Genomic DNA, 20450 nt, shown 5'->3' on the forward strand with positions numbered 1-20450 from the left:
GTATATTTTGGTGACAGTTTTTGAGGGTGGGTACCCTGTACCAAGCCGCCCTGTAGGTACAGCTTCTGGTAAGAAGCTTAATTATCTTTCCTAGCTGCTCCAGGCACCTTTGAACTACATCATCATTCTTTACTCATGTAGTTCCAAAAGAAGTCTTTATTTCAAAAATTATAATCCAAAAGCTTAACTATTAAAGCTTTAGAGAACATCCATAAAATTTTCTATATGTTAAAAAAATATGTGCTTAGAGTAAAGTTGACAGGAGTTTTTACAGCATCCCTATATTCCCCCACAAAATAGTCTACATTTCCAGCATACAAACAATAAAAACATGAAACTCTGAGGTCTCCTAAGTACATAATTTAAAATATTAAAATATTTTTATAACAGAAGTACTCACAAACTCTCTCCAAAATTCCCAGGTTCTAAAAAACCAGTAAGATTTTCTTCTTTTCCCTTAAGGAGCTACGACGAAAGAAAAGATCCATAAGACATCATGTTAAATAAAATCTTTGCCAAGAAGATATTTTCAAATTATGTTTTTACTACTTACAAACCTTTTTTTCATAAAGTTTCCTAATATAGGGTTTCCAGAAATGTTCCTTTATTCCCTTTGCTTCCAAAACAAGGCCATCATGAAAGGAACAGAGTTTCTCAATAACACAAGGTGGGTCGGAGGAAGGTTTAAAATCCTTAGCATGAAAGTCTTCGGATAGGCCTATGATGCAATCACAGAACAGAGATAGCACTGAATAAACCAAACTGTAATAAACTAAAATATAAATAATAGAGTCTAATCAACATGTGAGTTAGCATATGAGTATATAACAAATAGTATATAAGGACCTAATTTGACTCTATTTAAATAAACGTCAAGGAGTTCCCACTGTGGCTCAGCAGGCTAAGAACCCAACACTGTCTCTCTGAGGATGACGGTATGATCTCTAGCCTTGCTCAGTGATTTAAGGATCCAATGTTGCCTCACGTTATGGCGTAGGCTGCAGGTGCGGCTTGGACCAGTGTTGCTGGGGCTGTGGCATAAGCCTCAGCTGCAGCTCTGATTCCACCCCTAGCCTAAGAACTTCCATACTCCACAGGTACCGCCATGGAAAGAGAAAAAAATACATATATATATTTGGTATATACACCAAAAATAACAGAGGCAAAACATATCACTACTTAGAAGATTCCAATTATTTAATTATCTACCTGGTAACAGTTAAAAAAGAATTTAGTATATTGCCCTAAGATCTAAAAAACACAAAATTTTGCAAATAAGCCTTACATTCCAATAAAAAACTTTGAAAAAAATTACTATTCAAAGTACTTTTTTATACTTAGATTTAATTATATTAATTCCATATTAGATGTGTTTACTAATTTATAGCCATCCCTGCCCTAGACTCAAAGCAAGAGGATAAAATAAATAATAAATAAAAGAAGAGGGGAAAAAGATGAAAGGAAGCAGCCATACAGAAATATGAAAGGGAGTTAGGAAGAAAATAAAAGGACAGAATATGGAGAACACTAAATTTACCAAACCAGGGAGTTCCTTCGTGGCTCAGTGGGTTAAGAATCTGGTGTTGTCAATGGAATACTACTCAGACATAAAAAAGAATGACATAATGCCATTTGCAGCAACATGGATGGAACTGGAGACTCTCATACTGAGTGAAATGAGCCAGAAAGACAAAGACAAATACCATATGATATCACTTATAACTGGAATCTAATATCCAGCACAAATGAACATCTCCTCAGAAAAGAAAATCATGGACTTGGAGAAGAGACTTGTGGCTGCCTGATGGGAGGGGGAGGGAGTGGGAGGGATCGGGAGCTTGGGCTTATCAGACACATTTAGAATAGATTTACAAGGAGATCCTGCTGAATAGCATTGAGAACTTTGTCTAGATACTCATGATGCAACAGAAGAAAGGGTGGGGGAAAAAATGTAATTGTAATGTATACATGTAAGGATAACCTGACCCCCTTGCTGTACAGTGGGAAAATAAAAATAATTATTAAAAAAAAAAAAAAAAGAATCTGGTGTTGTCACTACTATGGCATGGGAACTTTCACACACCATGGGTACAGCCAAAAAAAAAAAAAAAATTTACAAAACCAGTAACTAATTCCACTAATATTAAACATCTACCTTGAGAGCCAGACAAGCTGAAATTCTAATTGTAACCACTCCAAAACTGACAATCACTCAGAACCCTACCAAGATATTATTCAAATAGCAGCATTATATTCTAACTCAATCAATACTTTTTAATATTAGCTTCGTAAATCATAATCTGGTCTCAGAGTATGTCATTCACAGAAATTACATACCTTAAGGCCTATTAAATGCAATGCCAAAATAATTATCATTTCCACATATCTTTTAGAGTTGAAAATTCATTTTACTCATTTCAGAACCATAACTACTCATATTCTGTAGAAAAGATTTGAAATGGAGATTCTTTCAATAAATCTGTTTTGACCTCGCCGTGTGTGTCAGGCACCAAGCTTGCCAAATACAGAAAAACACCATCAGCTTTAATGTCTCTTTGCTACTCCAGGTTTCTAAATTCCTTCTTCTTGTTGAGTATATATTTCAGAAGCTTCTAAAGTTGTCATCTAAGACTTTAAATTTTGTGATATTTGCAAGTGCTTTTTTTCATAAATATTTTTATGCTCAACTCCTAGTTATAAGTACTCTGAATAACTATGATAATGAATCCTGTGAAAAGCATTTATGTTCCCTAATGCTAGGAAATCTGTACTGTGTATACAACTCCCAAGAGTAAACAGAATGTAGAAATGTGAATTGTCCAACAGTCTTTTTTTTCTTTTCCAATAGTCTCTGATTTACAAACTTACCTTTAAAATTAGGGTTTACCAGTTCTTTACAATTGGAACACTGAAGGGCATTTCCATAAACTAAGTCCAAAGCACACAGCAGAAGATGATAAGAGTTAACCAAATCATCACTAATCATGGGGAAATTACCTACAGGAGTATGAACAATTCTAGAGTTAAATTTGCATCAGCTTTACAATATTTTAAAACTTTCTTCCTTTAATTAAAACATTATGCTACAGTATACAAAGCTGACTCAAGAGCTACAGAAAGTGTTTAGGCAAATTTACATTTTGAAATATTACTCTTATTGTTTAACAAATTTCCAAAAATTTAATAAAACCCAAAACTTTACCAAAAATGCCATTCATTTAATATTCATTAAATAAGCATTTATTAAATGCCTAGTAGCTGACCAAAATTTTATCATCATTGGTTTTCCTTTTGAAAATTCTAAACACAAACATCATAAATTACCTCGAACAATTAAGAAACTGTTTTTTATTAAAGTATTTTTCTGTCAAGAAAGCTGGTAGAAGAATGTATATATCTGTATGACTGGGTCACTTTACTGTATAGCAGGAACTGGCACAACACTGTAAACGACTATACCCTAATAAAAAAATAATAAAGTTTTAAAAAATTAAAAGAAGAAAACTGATAGAAACACTTAGATGGGAAAAGCTGAAAAAGTGATTATTTTTTCATGTAGGTACTTTAAAAAGACCAGAAACTATTGTCAGATTCCTAATAGTAATATTTTAAACAGTTTTCAATATAATACAAGCACATACAAATGAAAGCAACAGGACCACAATTAAAGGTATTTCAGCTCTAGAGTTAATATCCCAGGAATAATTACTAATGCTTGGTAACAGAAGAAAAAATAAACCAAAACTTAAACTTATAGAAACATGCTATTTCTGCAGTGCTGGTTTACTCTAACACTGAAAGCAGTTTTTACAAGCAGTTAAACAGTTTTATTATTCTTAGAAATTGAAATATTTCCAGATTTGTCTTCAAACATATCCCTTTCATTAAACACTGAATATATATGCTTCATATTGATTTTACATTCTTAGCATCAGATGAATTAAATTTAAGTAGCTAACATACATCTGAAGAACTATTTCTAAACTTTAACACTGTCACACTAAATGTGTACCCAAATGCATACAAAATGTGCAGGCGCACACACATACACACACACACACACACACACAGCTTTGTTTCAGGCTTTTTTCCCTCCCTTCCTCTAAAGAAAGTTACCCCTTACCTCAGCATATCAGGATAAATGATTCTTTTTTTTTCATAGATGGAAACATTCAACAAATCAATTTCCACAGATTAAAGAGAAAAAAAATTTTTCTGTTGCCAGAAAGGCAAATAATTAGGTTAAATTTTGCATTGATAAAACCAAACTACCTTGCTTGGTTTCACTATAAAGATGCTTAATATTAAAATAGACTCAATTCCTCAAATGTAAAACAGGAAGTGGTACCTACTGGTTTCAAGCTACAAAGCCCATCACACTGACAAGCCTAAACTTGTCACTGGTGTGTACTTGCCATAGAAGGAAAAAACCAGCAGCGCGGTTACTTGTAACAAAAAGCTGAAATGCCCCTAAAGATGGGAATCCAGTTTAAACGCGAGGACTCTCCCAACGTGACATGCTTTACCTCTCAAATCCTGACTTTAGAAATAAATCTCACTTTGTGAGATATTTTCTTTCAATCAACAAAGATAATCTGTTTAACCTCCAGAATTAACATATTTATCAGGAATGAGAAGACTTGGGATATCAGGTAAAACAGGAAGTGGCACCTAACGGGTCCTCAGGCCACAAGGCCCTTCATGACAACAAGTCCAAACTTGTCACTGGAATGTACTTGCTATAGGAAGTCAACAAAGACAACTGGGAAAAGTTAGCTTATTTATCAGGAATAAGATAATCTGGGGTGCCCATTACTGCAGAGAGAGTCACGAAAAAAGGTGTCTATACAAGAGTACACCTCCTCCCACATAACTAAATCAAGACCTGAATAAAACCAACTAAACTACTGGAAAAGATCCTAGTGAATCATAAGATCATCGTGTTAGACTGTGAGTAGACAAAGGCTCTTCAGATCAAATAATTACAGCCTAAATTAATAACAGTAAGGTGAAACTCAAACACTGAGTTAACTGCAGAGCTAAAAAAATGCCACCCCCATTGACCGAATGAGACCAAAACCTAAGTGAGGACAATACACTTCTTTTTAAATAATTTATATAGTACCAAATACTTACTTCCCAGGTATACATACGCCATAAGACATGAAACAGATAAAAATCCTAGAAGTCAGATATACCTGTCCAAAATCTACTGTCAGGATTAGTATCACACATAAAACGAGCCACGGTAAGTCAAGGAACAGCAAGCATCCCAACCACCATGAAAATAGTTCATATGCTCTTAAATCTTTCTAAAGTTCATGCCACTGATCGCACCACCTTCATCACCACTAAAGAAGCATCCATTTGGGGTTGGAAAATAAAAATAACTAAGAGCTTATTTCCGACAGAAGATTTTTCTTTTCAATCAAATATGTAGCTCTGGGAAGGAGGGATACGTTCTAACTTAACTAGCTAGAAAAGACCAGCTACAATCAGACAAATCAAACTCCGACAGCAATGGAGTGACACATCCCTGCCAGAGCGCCTACACATCCAGAATGAAACCAAGGGCTAGGAGAGCAGGATTCAAATCCTAGCTCTGTTTCCAGCAGCTAGCTCCTGGGTCTCAGTTACTTAATCATTAAAGTAAACAATTGGGCAAGTTTATCTGATAATGAGAATCTCATATTTATGAAACACTTTCCAGCTCTATAACTCTTTGTTCACAACTTTGCATTTTACTGGGCTACCTTAATGGCAGAGGCATTCTACATAGTCTAAAGAAAAAAACCTATGTAACTAAAGTAACTATACTTTCTTTAAATTGCTAGAATAATTTCTGCTTAGAAATACAGTAATAAAAATATATTTCACTGAATGCAGACCTTGGGCAGGTTAAATGAGAAGGTAGAGAAAATGGCATCTAAAAGCATTTGATCGGAGTTCCTGTTGTGGCTCAGTGGTTAACGAATCCGACTAGGAACCATGAGGTTTCAGGTTCGATCCCTGGCCTCACTCAGTGGGATGAGGATCCAGCGTTGCTGTGGCTGTGGTGTAGGCTGGCGGCTACAGCTGCAATTCGACCCCTGGCCTAGGAAACTCCATATGCTGCGGGAGCGGCCCTAGAAAAGACAAATAAATAAATAAATAAATAAATAAATAAATAAATAAAAGCATTTGATCAAGTGTATTTATCTGAACAAGTTGTAAAAAGTAATCTGAACTACTCTGAGAATGATCCATTCCATTCAATTAAATGACATGTCTTGTGAAAAGTACAGCCCAAGGTATAAGCATAGATAACACTAACGTGTTTTTAGTCCATAATTCTGAGCTAATATGTTTTAGAAAAGATGTTATATAAGAACAAAGTTAAAAATTTTTCCATTTAATAAAAGAATTTTGGGATATTGTAAAGAAGTTCAAAATACTCTTTTATGGAGTTCCCGTCATGGCTCAGGGGTAACAGACCTGACTAGTATCCATGAGGACATGGGTTCGATCCCTGGCCTCGTTCAGTGGGTTAATGATCCTGTGATGCTGTGAGCTGTGGTGTAGGTCGCCGATAGGGCTTGGATCTTGGATCGGGCGTTGCTATGGCTATGGCGTGGGTGGGCTGCTGCAGCTCTGATTCGACCCCTAGCCTGGGAACTTCCATACGCCTTGGGCGTGGCCGTAAAAAGGGGAAAAAAAAAACCCTCTTAAGAAAAGGCAATACTTAAAAAGAATCTGAGATTAAAACACTTGAGAAACTTTTCAGTGAGAATCTTTTCCTGATACACATTATAGGTTGACAAAAATAGTAGCTGAACTTTTAAATAAACTAATATTTAAATAAATATTACTCTTTCCTTACCTTTTGCATATATAAAAAGCACCCAACAAAAATGGAAAACTTCAGACACGGTACAGGGTTGTCGCCTTTGGGGAGAAAAAAGTCATGAGATAACAGAAGAATCAGAAAAAGACATGACAAATGACTGTAAACTAGGTTAGAAACAAAACCCACAGTTAGAGGGAGTGACAGCAGATTCATTTCACATGGAAAATGTATAAGTTGTGCTCCAACCAAATACCAGTACGGAAATAGCTAGGAGCAAGGGAAAGCACTTATCTTAGAAGACAATTCTGAAGAACTGTAAAAGCTTTTCCGGGTGAAGATAGGTAAGGTAGAAAATAAAACAAGTAACAATAGTTCTTTTGATGACATCAATAAGCCTAATGCTGCTCTAAAACCCATGTATGCAGTCAGATATTCCTCCAATTTTTCTCCTATCACAGCTGATGAACTGCAAACTCTCTTTCTCTAAAGACATTCCAGATTATATCAAGTCACAAAAGGACATGTTAAATTCTGGGCTTCCTATAAGTCCTTATACTTCTATCATTAAGAGTATCTGTTGCAGGGAGGAGGGGGAAAAAATAAGAGTACCTGTTGTATTCTGCTAAGTCATCTGCTAAAGGGAGTTTCAGACCAATTTTAAGCTTGGTTTTTTTACCAAAACCTCTGCCAATGTTTAGACATCTGTTAGCTCCATATCCCAGTAGGCTTCTTCTAACAAGGTGCTTTGAAGAGAAGAATCTGAATACTGGGGTTTAGTCCAGCATTGTCATTAGCTAAGTACCCTTGCTCTCAATGCGCCTTAGTTTCTTCATCTGCTAAAAGACTATTTACTTGGGTATAATACCGCATTTAATTCACCAATCGATGGCAAGAATTAAATGTCAGTGCTTTGTTTTAAAAAGCAGTCTCTTGGGAGTTCCCATTGTGGCTCAGCAGGTAACGAACCTGACTGGCATCCATGAGAATGCGGGTTCAATCCCTGGCCTTGCTCAGTGGGTTAAGGATCTGGTGTTGCCATGAACTGTGGTGTAGTTCAAAGATGTGGCTCAGATCTGACATTGCTGTGGCTGTGGTGTAGGCTGGCAGCTGCAGCCTTCAATTAGATCCCTAGCCTGGGAACTTCCATATGCCACAGGTGCAGCCCTGAAAAGCAAAAAAAAAAAAAAAAAAAAAAAAAAAAAGCCATCTCTCCACTATAAGCATATGATTAATGATCTAGTTTTGATGCCTCCCAAGATAAAAATCAAACTTTTCAGCTTAAACCTGAAAAGGTTAAGCTGATAAATAAGTACTAGGGATATATGATATATGATATATATGATAAATAAATACTAGGGATATAATGTACAACATGATAGATATAATTAACACTGCTGTATGTTGTGTATGAAAGTTGTAAAGAGAATAAATCTTATGAGGTCTGATCACAAGGAAAATTTCTTTTTCTTTTTTTTTTTTCCAGCCATGCCCACAGCATGCAGAAGTTCTGGGACCAAGGACTGAACCCGCAGCATAACAGCAACCCAAGCCACAGAAGTGACAAGGCCGGGTGCTTTATCCGCTGCACCACAAGAGAACTCTATTTCTTTAATTTTGTATTTCCATATGAGATGACAGATACTCACTAAATTTAATGTGGTAATCATTTCCTTTTGCTGTACATGTTAAACTCACACCATTCTGTATGTCAATTATATCTCTATAAGAATGGAAAAAAAAAACCACTCAAGCAATTCTAAAAACTGGTTCTATAACTTGAGAACTCTGGGAGAAACCTAAGCTACTCAGCCAAATTTCCTTTTGCTTTGGTACCTTCATGCTTCGTCCTCTGCAGAGAAGGCTATCTACATCTCCAAAGTCACCTATCAGAATCCTACCATTCCTTCCAGACCTATTTCCTCTTATTCCATGGAACCTTAACTAACTGGCCCATCCGCAGTGGCTTATTTTTGCCTCAAAAGTTCTACATTCCTATTATCTTTTGTATATACTTGCTGACTATACTAACTGTAAGCTCTCAAAAGACAGTGACTGTGGGTTGTTTTATTATTTTTTTTAATATTTGTGTTCTACAGAATACCCAGCTAAGTAGTTCATACAGTGAGCTCTCAATAAATATTACTCAGTGACAAACTTTCAAAGACTAGTGTGTGAAATCAGTCCTGAGTCGTGGTGAATCACACGGGTTCTGCAAGGCAGACTACTTAAATTTCAGTAAGAGCTTCACACTCACTGTGTGACCTTGGCCAAATTACTTAACTTCTCAAAGGCTTGTTTCCCCTCACCTGTAACAACAGTATCAACTTCATAAAGCTGTGGTAGTTAACACATGTTTAAGTCTTAGAAGAGTCTCTTCCCCATAATAAATGCTCAGTAAATATACAACATTATTACTCTTACTAGCCAGAGTACTAATACTAAGTACGCAGGGTGAGAAACAACACTGTAAACCAATTATATGCTAATAAATTTTTTTAAAGTAAACAGGGTGGTATAAATGTAAAATTTTTAGATAAAGTTCTCTTATAATTTCCTTAATTAGAATTAAGTGGTATATACTTCTTTGTACTGAAATAATTTTCTACAACGCTCCAAAGATATCCTCTATCTTTCTATAAATGATATCAGCCTCACTCAGATTCAGAAACAAGCCTCTATCCAAACTTTAGAATACTTATTTCTAAATGGACAATTCCCCCAAAAACTGCAAGAAAACTAGACCAACTGCTTCCATATCAATGGGGTCAACTACATAAAAACATACAATATTTCTTTTCTTTTCTTTTTTTTTTTTGGTCTTTTTTTTGCCATTTCTTGGGCCGCTCCCTCGGCATATGGAGGTTCTCAGGCTAGGGGTCGAATCGGAGCTGTAGCCGCCAGCCTACACCAGAGCCACAGCAACGCGGGATCCAAGCCGCGTCTACAATCTACACCACAGCTCATGGCAATGCCGGATCGTTAACCCACTGAGCAAGGTCAGGGATCGAACCCACAACCTCATGGATCCTAGCCAGATTCGTTAACCACTGCGCCACGATGGAAACTCCCAATATTTCATTTTTTAAAGCTGTTCACTTACTGTAAACATCCTTCACAATTTGGAAACATTTTTATATTGAAAGAGAAGCAAACATTTTCTTCAATTACAATGACTCCTTTTCCCCTACCTTTTTTTTCTTTTTTGGCCACACCTGTGACATGCAAAAGTTCCCAGGCCAGGGATCAAACCTGAGCCACAAGAGTAACCAGAGCCACAGCAGTGACAATGTCGAGTCCCCAGCCGCCAGGCCACCAGAGAACTCCTCCCCTACCTTTCTTGTCAACATTTTTCTAGTTCTATTTTAAGAATAAATTTCCATTTCTACTTTATGAAAAAACTTTTTTTGATAAAGGTAGAGAATTTGAATCCCATAATTTCCCTTTTCTACCAGAAGAGAGGAAAAACATTGAGCCAGAGTAGTTTACCGCCTTTGCAGACACAGAAGCACAATTTCGTAACAATTTCAGTTCCACTTCTCCCCCAATCCAGTTTCTTAACTTTCACTAGTTGTAAATATCAAAATACAAAGAGATGCCTTTTCAGGGGAACTTTTTTATTACTCAATTTGACATGAAAGTCAAATAAAAAAATAGTTTAGGAGTTCCCGTCGTGGCTGCAATGAGGCTAACAACCACAGAAACGGTCTGGCCAGCATCTACGAGGACATGGGGTTCAATCCCTGGCCTTACTCAGTGGGTTAAGGATCTGGCATTGCCATGGCTGTGGTGTAGATCACAGATGAGGCTCGGATCTGGCGTTGCTGCAGCTGTGGTGTAGGCTGGAGGCTGCAGCTCCAATTCAACCCCTAGCCTGGGAACCTCCATATGCTGTGGGTGTGGCCCCAAAAAGACAAAAAAAAAAAATAGTTTATATGTATTATGTACAAAATAACAGAAATAATCAATATAGTCAATAATAGGAAATTAAGCAGTCAAATTCTATACCCAAGGTGGCTAGTTGGTGAAAGTATCTAAGGTCTGCTTTTGCATTTTTGGTTGTTTAAATGAAAAGGGAAAGTTGATATAAGCAAAGATTCCACACATTTTGAAATATTAAAGAAGCCAAATTCTTCAGAGCTAACATACAATGAGAAGCAAGAAATTTTATTAAAAGAAAGATACTGGAGAAAAAGTTTATTTATGAAATCAATTCTTTCTTCAGACTGGCAGAATAAACTGAGGGATCAAAACTGCAGCAGAGACAGACACATGCGCCTTCCTGCTTAATAAATATAAAAACATACCGCTGTTTTCTTCCTCTTTGTTGACGAGGCTGCTCCTCTTGGGGATATTTAAAAATGTCCTGAAAAATGGGTTCATACTTCTTAAAAATTACAGCAGAAACAGTGAAGTTTCTTTCTAATCTCTCAGTACGTTCTCTGAAATGTGGGGGTAGATTAGCCATGTCTTCCCACTTCTTCATCTTGTTAAAAAATTCAATTAAGCTGTTATTAAAAATAAAAAATGCTATGTTTGTAATTAACACAAAGGTAAAATATACAAATATAGATAATAAAAGCAAATCAAAACTAACTCATTAAATTATATTACTTTTAGAAAGTGATATAGAATCACAGCTCATGCCTCTGACTAGCTTAATCTCACAGGCTGGTTGATTTTTTTTTCTCATCTTCCAAATCTAATTTTCCTAATCTCTTTTGCTCAGTTTACCTGAAAATTTTTTCAAAAATTATTAATTGTATAATACAAAATAAGTAATTAGAGAACATAACCAACATTCAGGTACCAATTGCCAGATTTAACAAATATTAACATATCAAATAAATGTTGACATACTTGCTTTAGATTCTATAGAAACGGCCAGAGTTCCCATTTGTACTTTTCCCCAATTCCATTCCCCACTCTTGTTCCCCAAAGACAACCACCATTCTACAGTCTGAGTCCTCTTTATCCACGTTTTTACACTTACTATGTGATTATATCTCCATCCCCAAACAGTAGTATCTTTTCTAATGTGTGGTTTTAAAATTTTATATAAATGGTACCATACTGTAAGGAGCATTCTACAACTGGCTTTTTCATTCAATGTTTATAAGATTAATGTTGATACACTTAGATCTAATTCATTCATTTTAATTGCTAAAAATATTCCTTCCTATGAACTGCCACTTTTCGTATTCATTCTCCAACTAATGGAAATTGAGGTTTCTGATTTTTCATTTTAATCAAAAATGTGTAATTAACATGCATGCTTGAGTTTCTTTAAGAAATACTCCAAGAGGTAGAATTGCTGAGTCAGAGAATATGCATCTTCAACTTTACTAGCCACTGCCAAATTTCCCACTAAAGTGATTGTGCCAATTTACACTCTCCCCAAGGTACACTAGCAGTACAGAGTCCTTGTCTCTCTACATAGTGACCAAATTTGCTATTATAAGACTTCAAATTTCCCCAATCTGATGAGAATGAAATATTATCTTAAACTTCCTTGGTTATTAGCAAGACTGAACATCTTTGCCTAGATCTATTAGCTAGGTGAATTTAGATCTTTGTGAAATCGTACACCTTTCCCATTTTTTAGCAGCTATTTGTCAATCACTTAACTATTTGTTAGTTCTTAACATAATTCTGGATACTGATCTTTTGTTACATTGTAAATATCTTCCCCCAGTGTGCTCTTTGTTTTTAATCCATTTAGTCCAGCAGAAAAGTAAATAATCTGAACCCATAGGTAAAAATTTTAAAATAAAAACTGAGCTTTTGAAATGGAAATAAAACTGAAGTCTAAGACATTACTTATATTAAAACATTAGATAAGTTTAGTTTACTATAGCTGAAAATGATGATTCCATAATTTGACTTTTGCTTTTAAAGTTTCTTATCTGGAGTTCCCGTCGTGGCGCAGTGGTTGATGAATCTGACTAGGAACCATGAGGTTGTGGGTTCGATCCCTGCCCTTGCTCAGTGGGTTAATGATCCTGCGTTGCTGTGGCTCTGGTGTAGGCTGGCAGCTACAGCTCCGATTCGACCCCTAGCCTGGGAACCTCCATATGCCGAGGGAGCGGCCCAAGAAATGGCAAAATAAATAAATAAATAAATAAAGTTCCTTATCTGTCACTTGACTGGATTACTCTGCCTCTACTTTTCTTTTTCATAATGATTATACTTTTGTACCTTATTAAAGTCCACTTCTGGGAATTCCTGTTGCAGCTCAGTGCGTTAAGAACTCAATGACACTGTCTCTGTGAGGACATGGGTTTGATCTCTGGCCTTGCTCAGGGGATTAAGGATCCCACATTGTTGCAAGCTGCGGTGTAGGTCACAGAATCAGCTTGGATCCACTGTTGCTGTGGCTATGGCACAGGCCTGCAGCTGCAGCTCCCAATCAACCCCTAGCCCTGGAACTTCCATATGCTATATGCTGCAGGTGCAGCCATAAAAAAAGAAAATAAAAGAAAGACCACTTCTCTTTTGCAGGTTTACAGCCCAGGTGTTCAACTCTTTATGTACTCCCTCTTGTTCTTAGGCCTAAATATAACTCAGGATGAAGTTCAAGGTTAATAAATAGACTAGATGAAGTTCCCACTATGGGGCAGTGGGTTAAGAACCCAACTGCAGCAGCTCAGGTTGCTGCAGAGGCACAGATTCAATCCCCAGCCCAGTGCAGTGGGTTAAAGGATCAGCACTGCTGCAGCTGCACAGGTCATAGTTGTGGCTTGAATTCAATCCCTGGCCTGGGAACTTCCATATGCCATGGGTGCAGCCATTAAAAAAAAAAAAAAAAAAAAAAAAAAGGCCACAGCTAAAAGATTATAGTTCTTGTAATTTATTTTACAAATTTATTGTAAAATATTTTAATAGTGATTTTTTTAAGCCATTAGGAAGATAAATTTTGGTATTTCCTCCAAAATGCCAAACATTCTTTTTCCACCAGTCTTTAATTTGAGAAAATTAACTCAAAAGGCATAAATGATAAATGTAATCAATCAACAGAAAAAGCAGTTTCTACCTCCTCTTTAAAACACCATTTGAACTTTTGTATAATTGATTATAACACTGTTGCTTATCCTCCAAAGAGGAAACTAAGTATTTACATGTTCCATATATAAGATACAAGTCTTGTGTACGTAGCTCTAAATTTAACACCATATAATATTTTATTACCTTTTCATTTTAGAATATCCTTATTTAGAATTCTCCCAATATTACATAAGGATGAGTCATAACCTTTAATAGTAAACACTTTATACAAATGCCCAGTACATTAAAATTTAAGGAGTTCCCATTATGGCTCAGCAGTAATGAACCCAACTAGTATCCATGAGGATGTGGGTTTGATCCCTGGCCTTGCTCAGTGGGTTAAGATCTAGGGTTGCTGTGAGCTGTGGTGTAGGTCGCAGATGCAACTCAGATCTGGCATTGCTGTGGCGTAGGCCACAGCTCCTATTTGACCCCTAATCTGGGAACTTCCATATGCCACGGGTGTGGCCCTAAAAAGCAAAATAAAATAAAATAAAATGTAAATACTTTTTGACAAATAAATAACATATAATGGATACTAACTTAGATGTGGTAAAGGAAAACCATGACCTAGCTTCTAAATTTAGCACTCCATAGGTACAAATGCTCAGAAAATAATAAATAAAGAGAATTCTCATGGTCACTGTGATTTATAAGCTTTTATATTAGTCACACTACAAACTCTAATATAGCTGAGTTACCTCTGCTCTGAACATCTCAGGATTCTGGTTAAAGATACATAGTTTCCCTCAACTGTTCCTTTGCTTACAGTTGGCACAGATTTTCTGCAAGCCACGTATAAGGCACATGCTAACCAATGAAGATCATTTCCCTGTAACATAAAAGAAAACTGATTTTAGTTAAATAACACCTCAGTTAGACCTTCCCATTCTGAGCCTATTCGCCTACTTGCCATAAACTATAAAATAACTTAAGAAAATCATATGGCCTCCTGTTTAAATACCACTCAAACAGGCAGTCAAACAGCAGATAAACAATGTAGACTTCCGTGTCACTTCCCATTGGCCCATAAAGGGGAGGTGCCTACAGAGTAGAGCCTCACTGGCTAGAATGGCCATTTTTCTCCTCTGCAAGCCCCGTCCAAAGAAAGAGACAAAACACACCTTGATCACAGCGACTATAAGAGTCCTGTGCAATGTCTGGGGGGACCAAAAGGTCCCCAAGGTCGCCCCATTTCTGACTTCCTAGAGACGTGAGTCTATATCTAGGCAGGCAGAAAGCTCGTTTCTTTTGCTCTACGGAAGATTCGTCTTTGTTTACACATACATAAACACAGCCCGAAACGTTAACAATGTACTCAAACGGATACACTGCCTGAACGAAAGCAATTTGCTACAAGAGGAAAAGAACTGAAGAAGCCTGGAAACGCAGGCGCTAAAATCGGGTTAATCTCGGTGCGAACGTAGGCAAGTCCCTGCACCCCACCCCCACCCCCCCGAGTATGGTCTTGATCTTGACAACTGCACCTGTTCATTCTGCCAACAAGGTGGTTGTGTTTTTGTAATTGGACTCCAGCCCAACCTCAGCCTCGCAGTGCTACTTTAGGGCAAGAGCTGTTCTCCCTTCGGAACCGGAGAGGGAAGAGCAGCGAGTCAGGGTTCACTTTCCGGACCGTCAAGAGTTTTTCAAGAGCCAGGTTTCCAGAACGAAGCTGCGCAGAGAGGTTTCCCTCCCGGCTCAAGGCTGGGGACCCGAAGAGCTGGGGTCGGCCCGGGGGATCCCCCCGCAGGGCGTCCTAGCCGGGGTGAGATGGGGCCCCGTCCCCGGAGGCGAGGCGCGACCACTAGGCCCAGAAAGCCGCTGGTCTCCTCCCCCGGGCTCACCTCCAGCGTGTAGCTCTCGCTCATGCTCCGGTAGCTGTCCCAGGCCTCCGCCCGCGCCGCCTCGTCCATGTTCAGTCGGCTGCACAGCTCTTCAAACCGTTGCTGGGTCTGAGGGGCTGGCGACCGAGAAGGCTGCGCGGCGTCCTCCGCCTCGCCATCGTCTTCCTCCTCCTCGTCCGAGGCCGCCGCCGCCGGAGGGGGAGGAGGGGGCGGCGGCGACTGGTCGCCTCCCGACGGCATAGTGCACACCTGGGCGGCCGGTCCTCAGGTGAGCCGAGGGCCCGGGCCCGCAGCCATTCAAACCGCAAAGCGCCCGCCTGTCCGCCGCCCGCTTCAAGACTGCGCCGCCGCCAACGGCGCTAGACCTCACGTCGGCACCCGTAGTTCCGAGTGAGGCCTGCTGGGAAATGTAGTCCAGCCCACGGGGATCAAAAATCATATTTTAAAAATCATCTCGTGTCGTCTCCCTCCGGGTTAAATAAAAGGGACTTTTGTATATTTCAGGTACCTCCTCATAGAGAGACCATTTTTGCAGGGCTGTATTGAAGAGAAACCATCCAAGAAACATTGACTTGAGAAGGTGTAGTGTCCAAGATGTCCCCAGAATACCCATCACCTGCGCGTCCTTATCTAAAAAATAAATATTATAGTAAGAGTCTGCCTAAATTCAAATTTAGGGGTCTCTTTTAGTTTTTTACTGTTTTTAAATTTCATGTGAGACTTTCAAGTAATTATTGGATTTTTTTTTTAAGTATTAATTCTTTTTTCCCCATAGGGTGAATTTATCTTCACCTACAGGTGACTGTATTTGTACTATTCTTAGTCACTCCGTTGCTTTAAATTCATTCTTTTATTTTCATTTTGCTATCTCTGTTCAAATCTTTATGAATCCCTATATTTCCAATCCTTATGGATTTACAGGGGGTACAGTATAAAACATTTTCATGCACTAGGAGTCTTAAGGCATTGAAGTTTTGTATGGGGTCACTTCTCTCTCTCTTTCCACTGAATCTCTAAACCCAGCCACCATACTGTGAGGAAGCCCAGGTCCCTTGGAGAAGCCTCTTCTCCAAGAGGAAGCTTTCATCAGTGAAAGGGATGAAAATATTTTATTCCATCACTACTGACATTAGGGGGAAGAACTGGGTTCTGTTTTGATTTGTGCAGAGATGATTGAGGTTTTAAAGGAGAGATGAAGGAGAAGAGATGGTGCGAGAGCAGAGCTCAAGAAAAAAAAGTAGGAAGGATTGGTGAGTATGAATGTGATTAGGCCACCAGGTTCTGCTAGTTGTCAGTTTGTTGAAGTTAGAAGACAGCCCTCCCTGGAGTTCCCATTGTGGCACAGTGGGTTAAGGATCCCTGGCCTTGCTCAGTGGGTTAAGGATCTGGCGTTGCCATGAGCTGTGATGTAGGTCGCAGACACGGCTTGGATCCGGAGTTGCTGTGGCTCTGGTGTAGGCCAGCAGCTACAGCTCCAATTAGACCCCTAGCCTGGGAACCTCCATATGCCGAGGGAAGCGGCCCTAGAAAAGGCAAAAAGACAAAAAAAAAAAAAAAAAGAAGAAGAAGAAGACAATCCTCCCACAGAGACTGGGAGATGAGGCCATATCCTTCCTGATGACTACATTTCAAAGGAATATGTACAGGTCATTAAGAAAAACACCCATGATATGTAAAAGATGCAGTGGGCCCTCAGTCTGCAAAGGTTGTGCATCCACAGGTTCAATCATTTGTGGATCAAAAATATATTTTTTATGAGTTCCTGTTGTGGCGCAGCAGAAACGAATACGAGTAGAAATCATGGGGTTGCAGGTTTGATCCCTGGCCTCACTCAGTGGGTTGGGGATCTGGCGTTGCCGTGAAGTGTGGTATAGGTTGAAGACTCGGCTCAGATCTGGCCATTGCTGTGGCTGTGGCTTAGGGCAGCAGTTGTAGCTCTGATTTGACCCCTAGCCTGAGAACTTCCATATGCCGTGGGCGCGGCCCTAAAATATATATATATATTTTTTTTTTTTTTTATTTTCAGAAAGTTCAGGAGTTCCCCTGGGGTATAGTAATTTAAGGATCTGGCATTGTAACTGCAGCAGCTCGGGTGGCTGCTGTGATATAGGTTCAGTCCCTGGGCAGGGAACTTCTGTGTGCCTTAGGCATGCCCATCTTAAAAAAAATTCCAGAAAGTTCTAAATAGCAAAACTTGCATTTGCCACTCATCCTGGCAACTATTAAATAGTATTTACATTATATTTACAACTATTTACATCATATGTACATTGTATTAGGTTTTGTAAGTAATCTAGTGATGATTTAAAGCTTACACAGAAAAGAGTTCCCACTGTGGCACAGGGGTAAATGACCCGGCACTATCCCTTGGCAGCATGGGTTTGATCCTGGCCTGGAAACTTCCATATGCTGCCAGCGCAGCCGTAAACATGCAAACAAACAAATAAGTAAATAAATTCTACGTGAGGATATACATGACTTATATGGAAATACTATCACATTTTATATAAGAGGCTTGAGTCTCAGCATATTTTGGTATTTTTAGGACTCCTGGAACCAGTTCCCACAGATACCAAGGGACAACTGTACATCTCAAAAGGACAAAAGAAAGAATTATAATTGAAAGCCCTTGTTAGTAAATGCTGTAAGAAAGGGAGGTCTGGGGCCTCTCATCAGGCATTGGCAAGAACAACCTTTAAATTCCGGCAGCACTGACCTTTCTCAGGCAGGTCGTTTAATGGGGTCTGGAGTCATTCGAGGACACAGCCTTATGCTGCTAGAAGCCATGCTAGAGTTTGAGCATCTCTGAGTACAAGAGTTTGAAGGAGATTTCTGCTGTTCTCATCAGGCACATAGGACCTCGGGCCCCTGGCTCTCAGCCCTCAACCATGCAGAATGAGCCAGTTTGGAACCAGATCCTCCAGCCTCCAGTCAAGCTGTCCCAGCTTATTCAAGAAGGAGCAGGCATGAACCATCCCACTGATCTCTGCCCAGCTGCTGCAGATCTGTAGGCAAAAGAAATGGTCACAGATGCGGCTCGAATCAGGTGTTGCTGTAGCTGTAGAGTAGGCCAGCAGCTGTAGCTCTGATTCGACTTTTAGCCTGGGAACTTCTATGTGCCATGGGTGTGGCTCTAAAAAAAAAAAAAAAAGAAATGGTTATTATTGTCTCAAGCCACGAAGTTTTAGGATGGCTTGTTATGCAGGAATAATCACGCACCTGTTAAGTGTAAGATGCATCTATCAATTCTCGTGAGAGAAACAAATTGCTTAGTAATTGAAATTTTTTCTTGGTAATATTATATGTCTTCACTAGTCTCCCCAAGAGATTAAAAATTTTAAATTTAAAAAGCTAAAATTACTTCATATTCGATAGGAACATTCCTTTTAAGAAAGAGCTAGAATTTAAGTCACTTTTTTTTTTTTTTTAAGAGCTGCACCTGTCACATATGGAAGTTCCCAGACCATGGGTTGAGCTGGAGCTGCAGGCCTATGCCATAGCCACAGCAACCCCAGGCCTGAGCCACAGCCACAGTAACACTGGGCCTGAGCTGCATCTGTGACCTCTGCTGCAGCTTCCAGATCCTTAACCCACTGCCCAAGGCCTGGGATGGAACCCACATCCTCACGGACATTATGTGGGGTTCTTAACCCGCTGAGCCACAACAGGAACTCTGTGGTCTGAGCCACTTTTGGTGATAGAGATGAACAGATTTGGCCATAGTTTTTGAGCAAGTTGTCAAGAAAAGAGGTGAAATTCGATGTCTAGACTATGCATATCAACCTTGTATTCCCCTTATCTCACCTCCTTCTCCTCCTGGAAGTTGGAGCAGCTGCCTTAAAAACCAGTTCTGCTCACCTCTTTGCCCTGTTGTAATGGTTTCTTGCTGCTTTGAAGTTGAAACCCTCCACAGCCTTCAGCTTTGCTCCCACCTGCCTCTTTATCTTCATTGAGCATCACTCCCCCCACCTCTTCAGTCACTCCTTTCCACCAGTCAAGTACCACCTTCAGTGTCAATTCTCTTTTTTTTTTTTTGTCTTTTTGGGGCCACACCCACAGCATATGGAGGTTCCCAGGCTAGAGGTCAAATTGGAGCTTAGCCGATGGCCTACACCACAGCCACAACCACACCAGATCCTTAACCCACTGAGTGAGGCCCAGGATGGAACCCTCGTCCTCGTGGATATCAGTCAGTTTAACCGCTGGGCCAAGACGGGAACACTTCAATGTCAGTTTCTCAGATTTCCCTATTAAATATTGCAATATCTAAAAATAAATTTACCTTTACATTATTGATATCACCCTAAAAAGTATGACTTAACAGTGAAATTTCACATAAACTTTTTATACAGTGAAACACAGTGGTCTTCACACTTTTTGGTTATGTCCTTCTAAAGGAATTACCTTCTAGGGAGTTCCTGCTGTGCCACAGTGGGTTAAGAATCTGATTGCAGTGGCTCGGGTTGCTATGGAAGTGCCCATTTGATCTCTGGCGCCACACAATGGGTTAAAGGATCTGGCATTGCCACAGCTGCAGCATAGGTCGCAGCTGTGGCTTGGATCCAATCTGTGGCCAGGAACTTCCATATGCTGTGGGTGAGGTGTTAAAAAAAAATACCTTCTAGAATATTTTAAAGTTGGCAGCTAAAATTTTTCAGAGTTCCTTGGTGGACTAGTGGATTAAAGATTGGGCATTGTCACTGCTGTGGCTCACGTTGGATCACTGGCCCAGGAAATTC

The 20450-nt window shown here is 39.2% G+C and overlaps 2 protein-coding genes across 5 annotated transcripts in view; one reads left to right on the plus strand and one right to left on the minus strand.

The window, feature by feature from the left end:
- Positions 1 to 16046, minus strand: part of RBL2 (RB transcriptional corepressor like 2) — a 44104-nt gene extending 28058 nt beyond the window's left edge. For all 4 annotated transcript variants that reach the window (XM_021094170.2, XM_021094168.2, XM_021094169.2 and 1 more), the window contains exons 1-7: positions 15712 to 16046; positions 14569 to 14699; positions 11131 to 11331; positions 6860 to 6924; positions 2869 to 2997; positions 558 to 718; positions 401 to 465 (exon numbers count right to left, since the gene is read on the minus strand). In XM_021094170.2, coding sequence (XP_020949829.2) covers positions 401 to 465; positions 558 to 718; positions 2869 to 2997; positions 6860 to 6924; positions 11131 to 11331; positions 14569 to 14699; positions 15712 to 15951 — 992 coding nt within the window. In that variant the 5' untranslated portion in view covers positions 15952 to 16046. The remainder of the gene's footprint in view (positions 1 to 400; positions 466 to 557; positions 719 to 2868; positions 2998 to 6859; positions 6925 to 11130; positions 11332 to 14568; positions 14700 to 15711) is intronic.
- RPGRIP1L (RPGRIP1 like) overlaps positions 1 to 20450 on the plus strand; it is a 343331-nt gene that overhangs the window by 220572 nt on the left and 102309 nt on the right. The gene's annotated exons all lie outside the window — the stretch shown is intronic.

Source organism: Sus scrofa, chromosome 6 (genome assembly GCF_054392235.1).
Source record: "Sus scrofa isolate SSC_HxYL_T2T_F1_AM1 chromosome 6, Sscrofa_HxYL_maternal_Yorkshire_Landrace_v2.0, whole genome shotgun sequence".
Taxonomy (NCBI): domain Eukaryota; kingdom Metazoa; phylum Chordata; class Mammalia; order Artiodactyla; family Suidae; genus Sus; species Sus scrofa.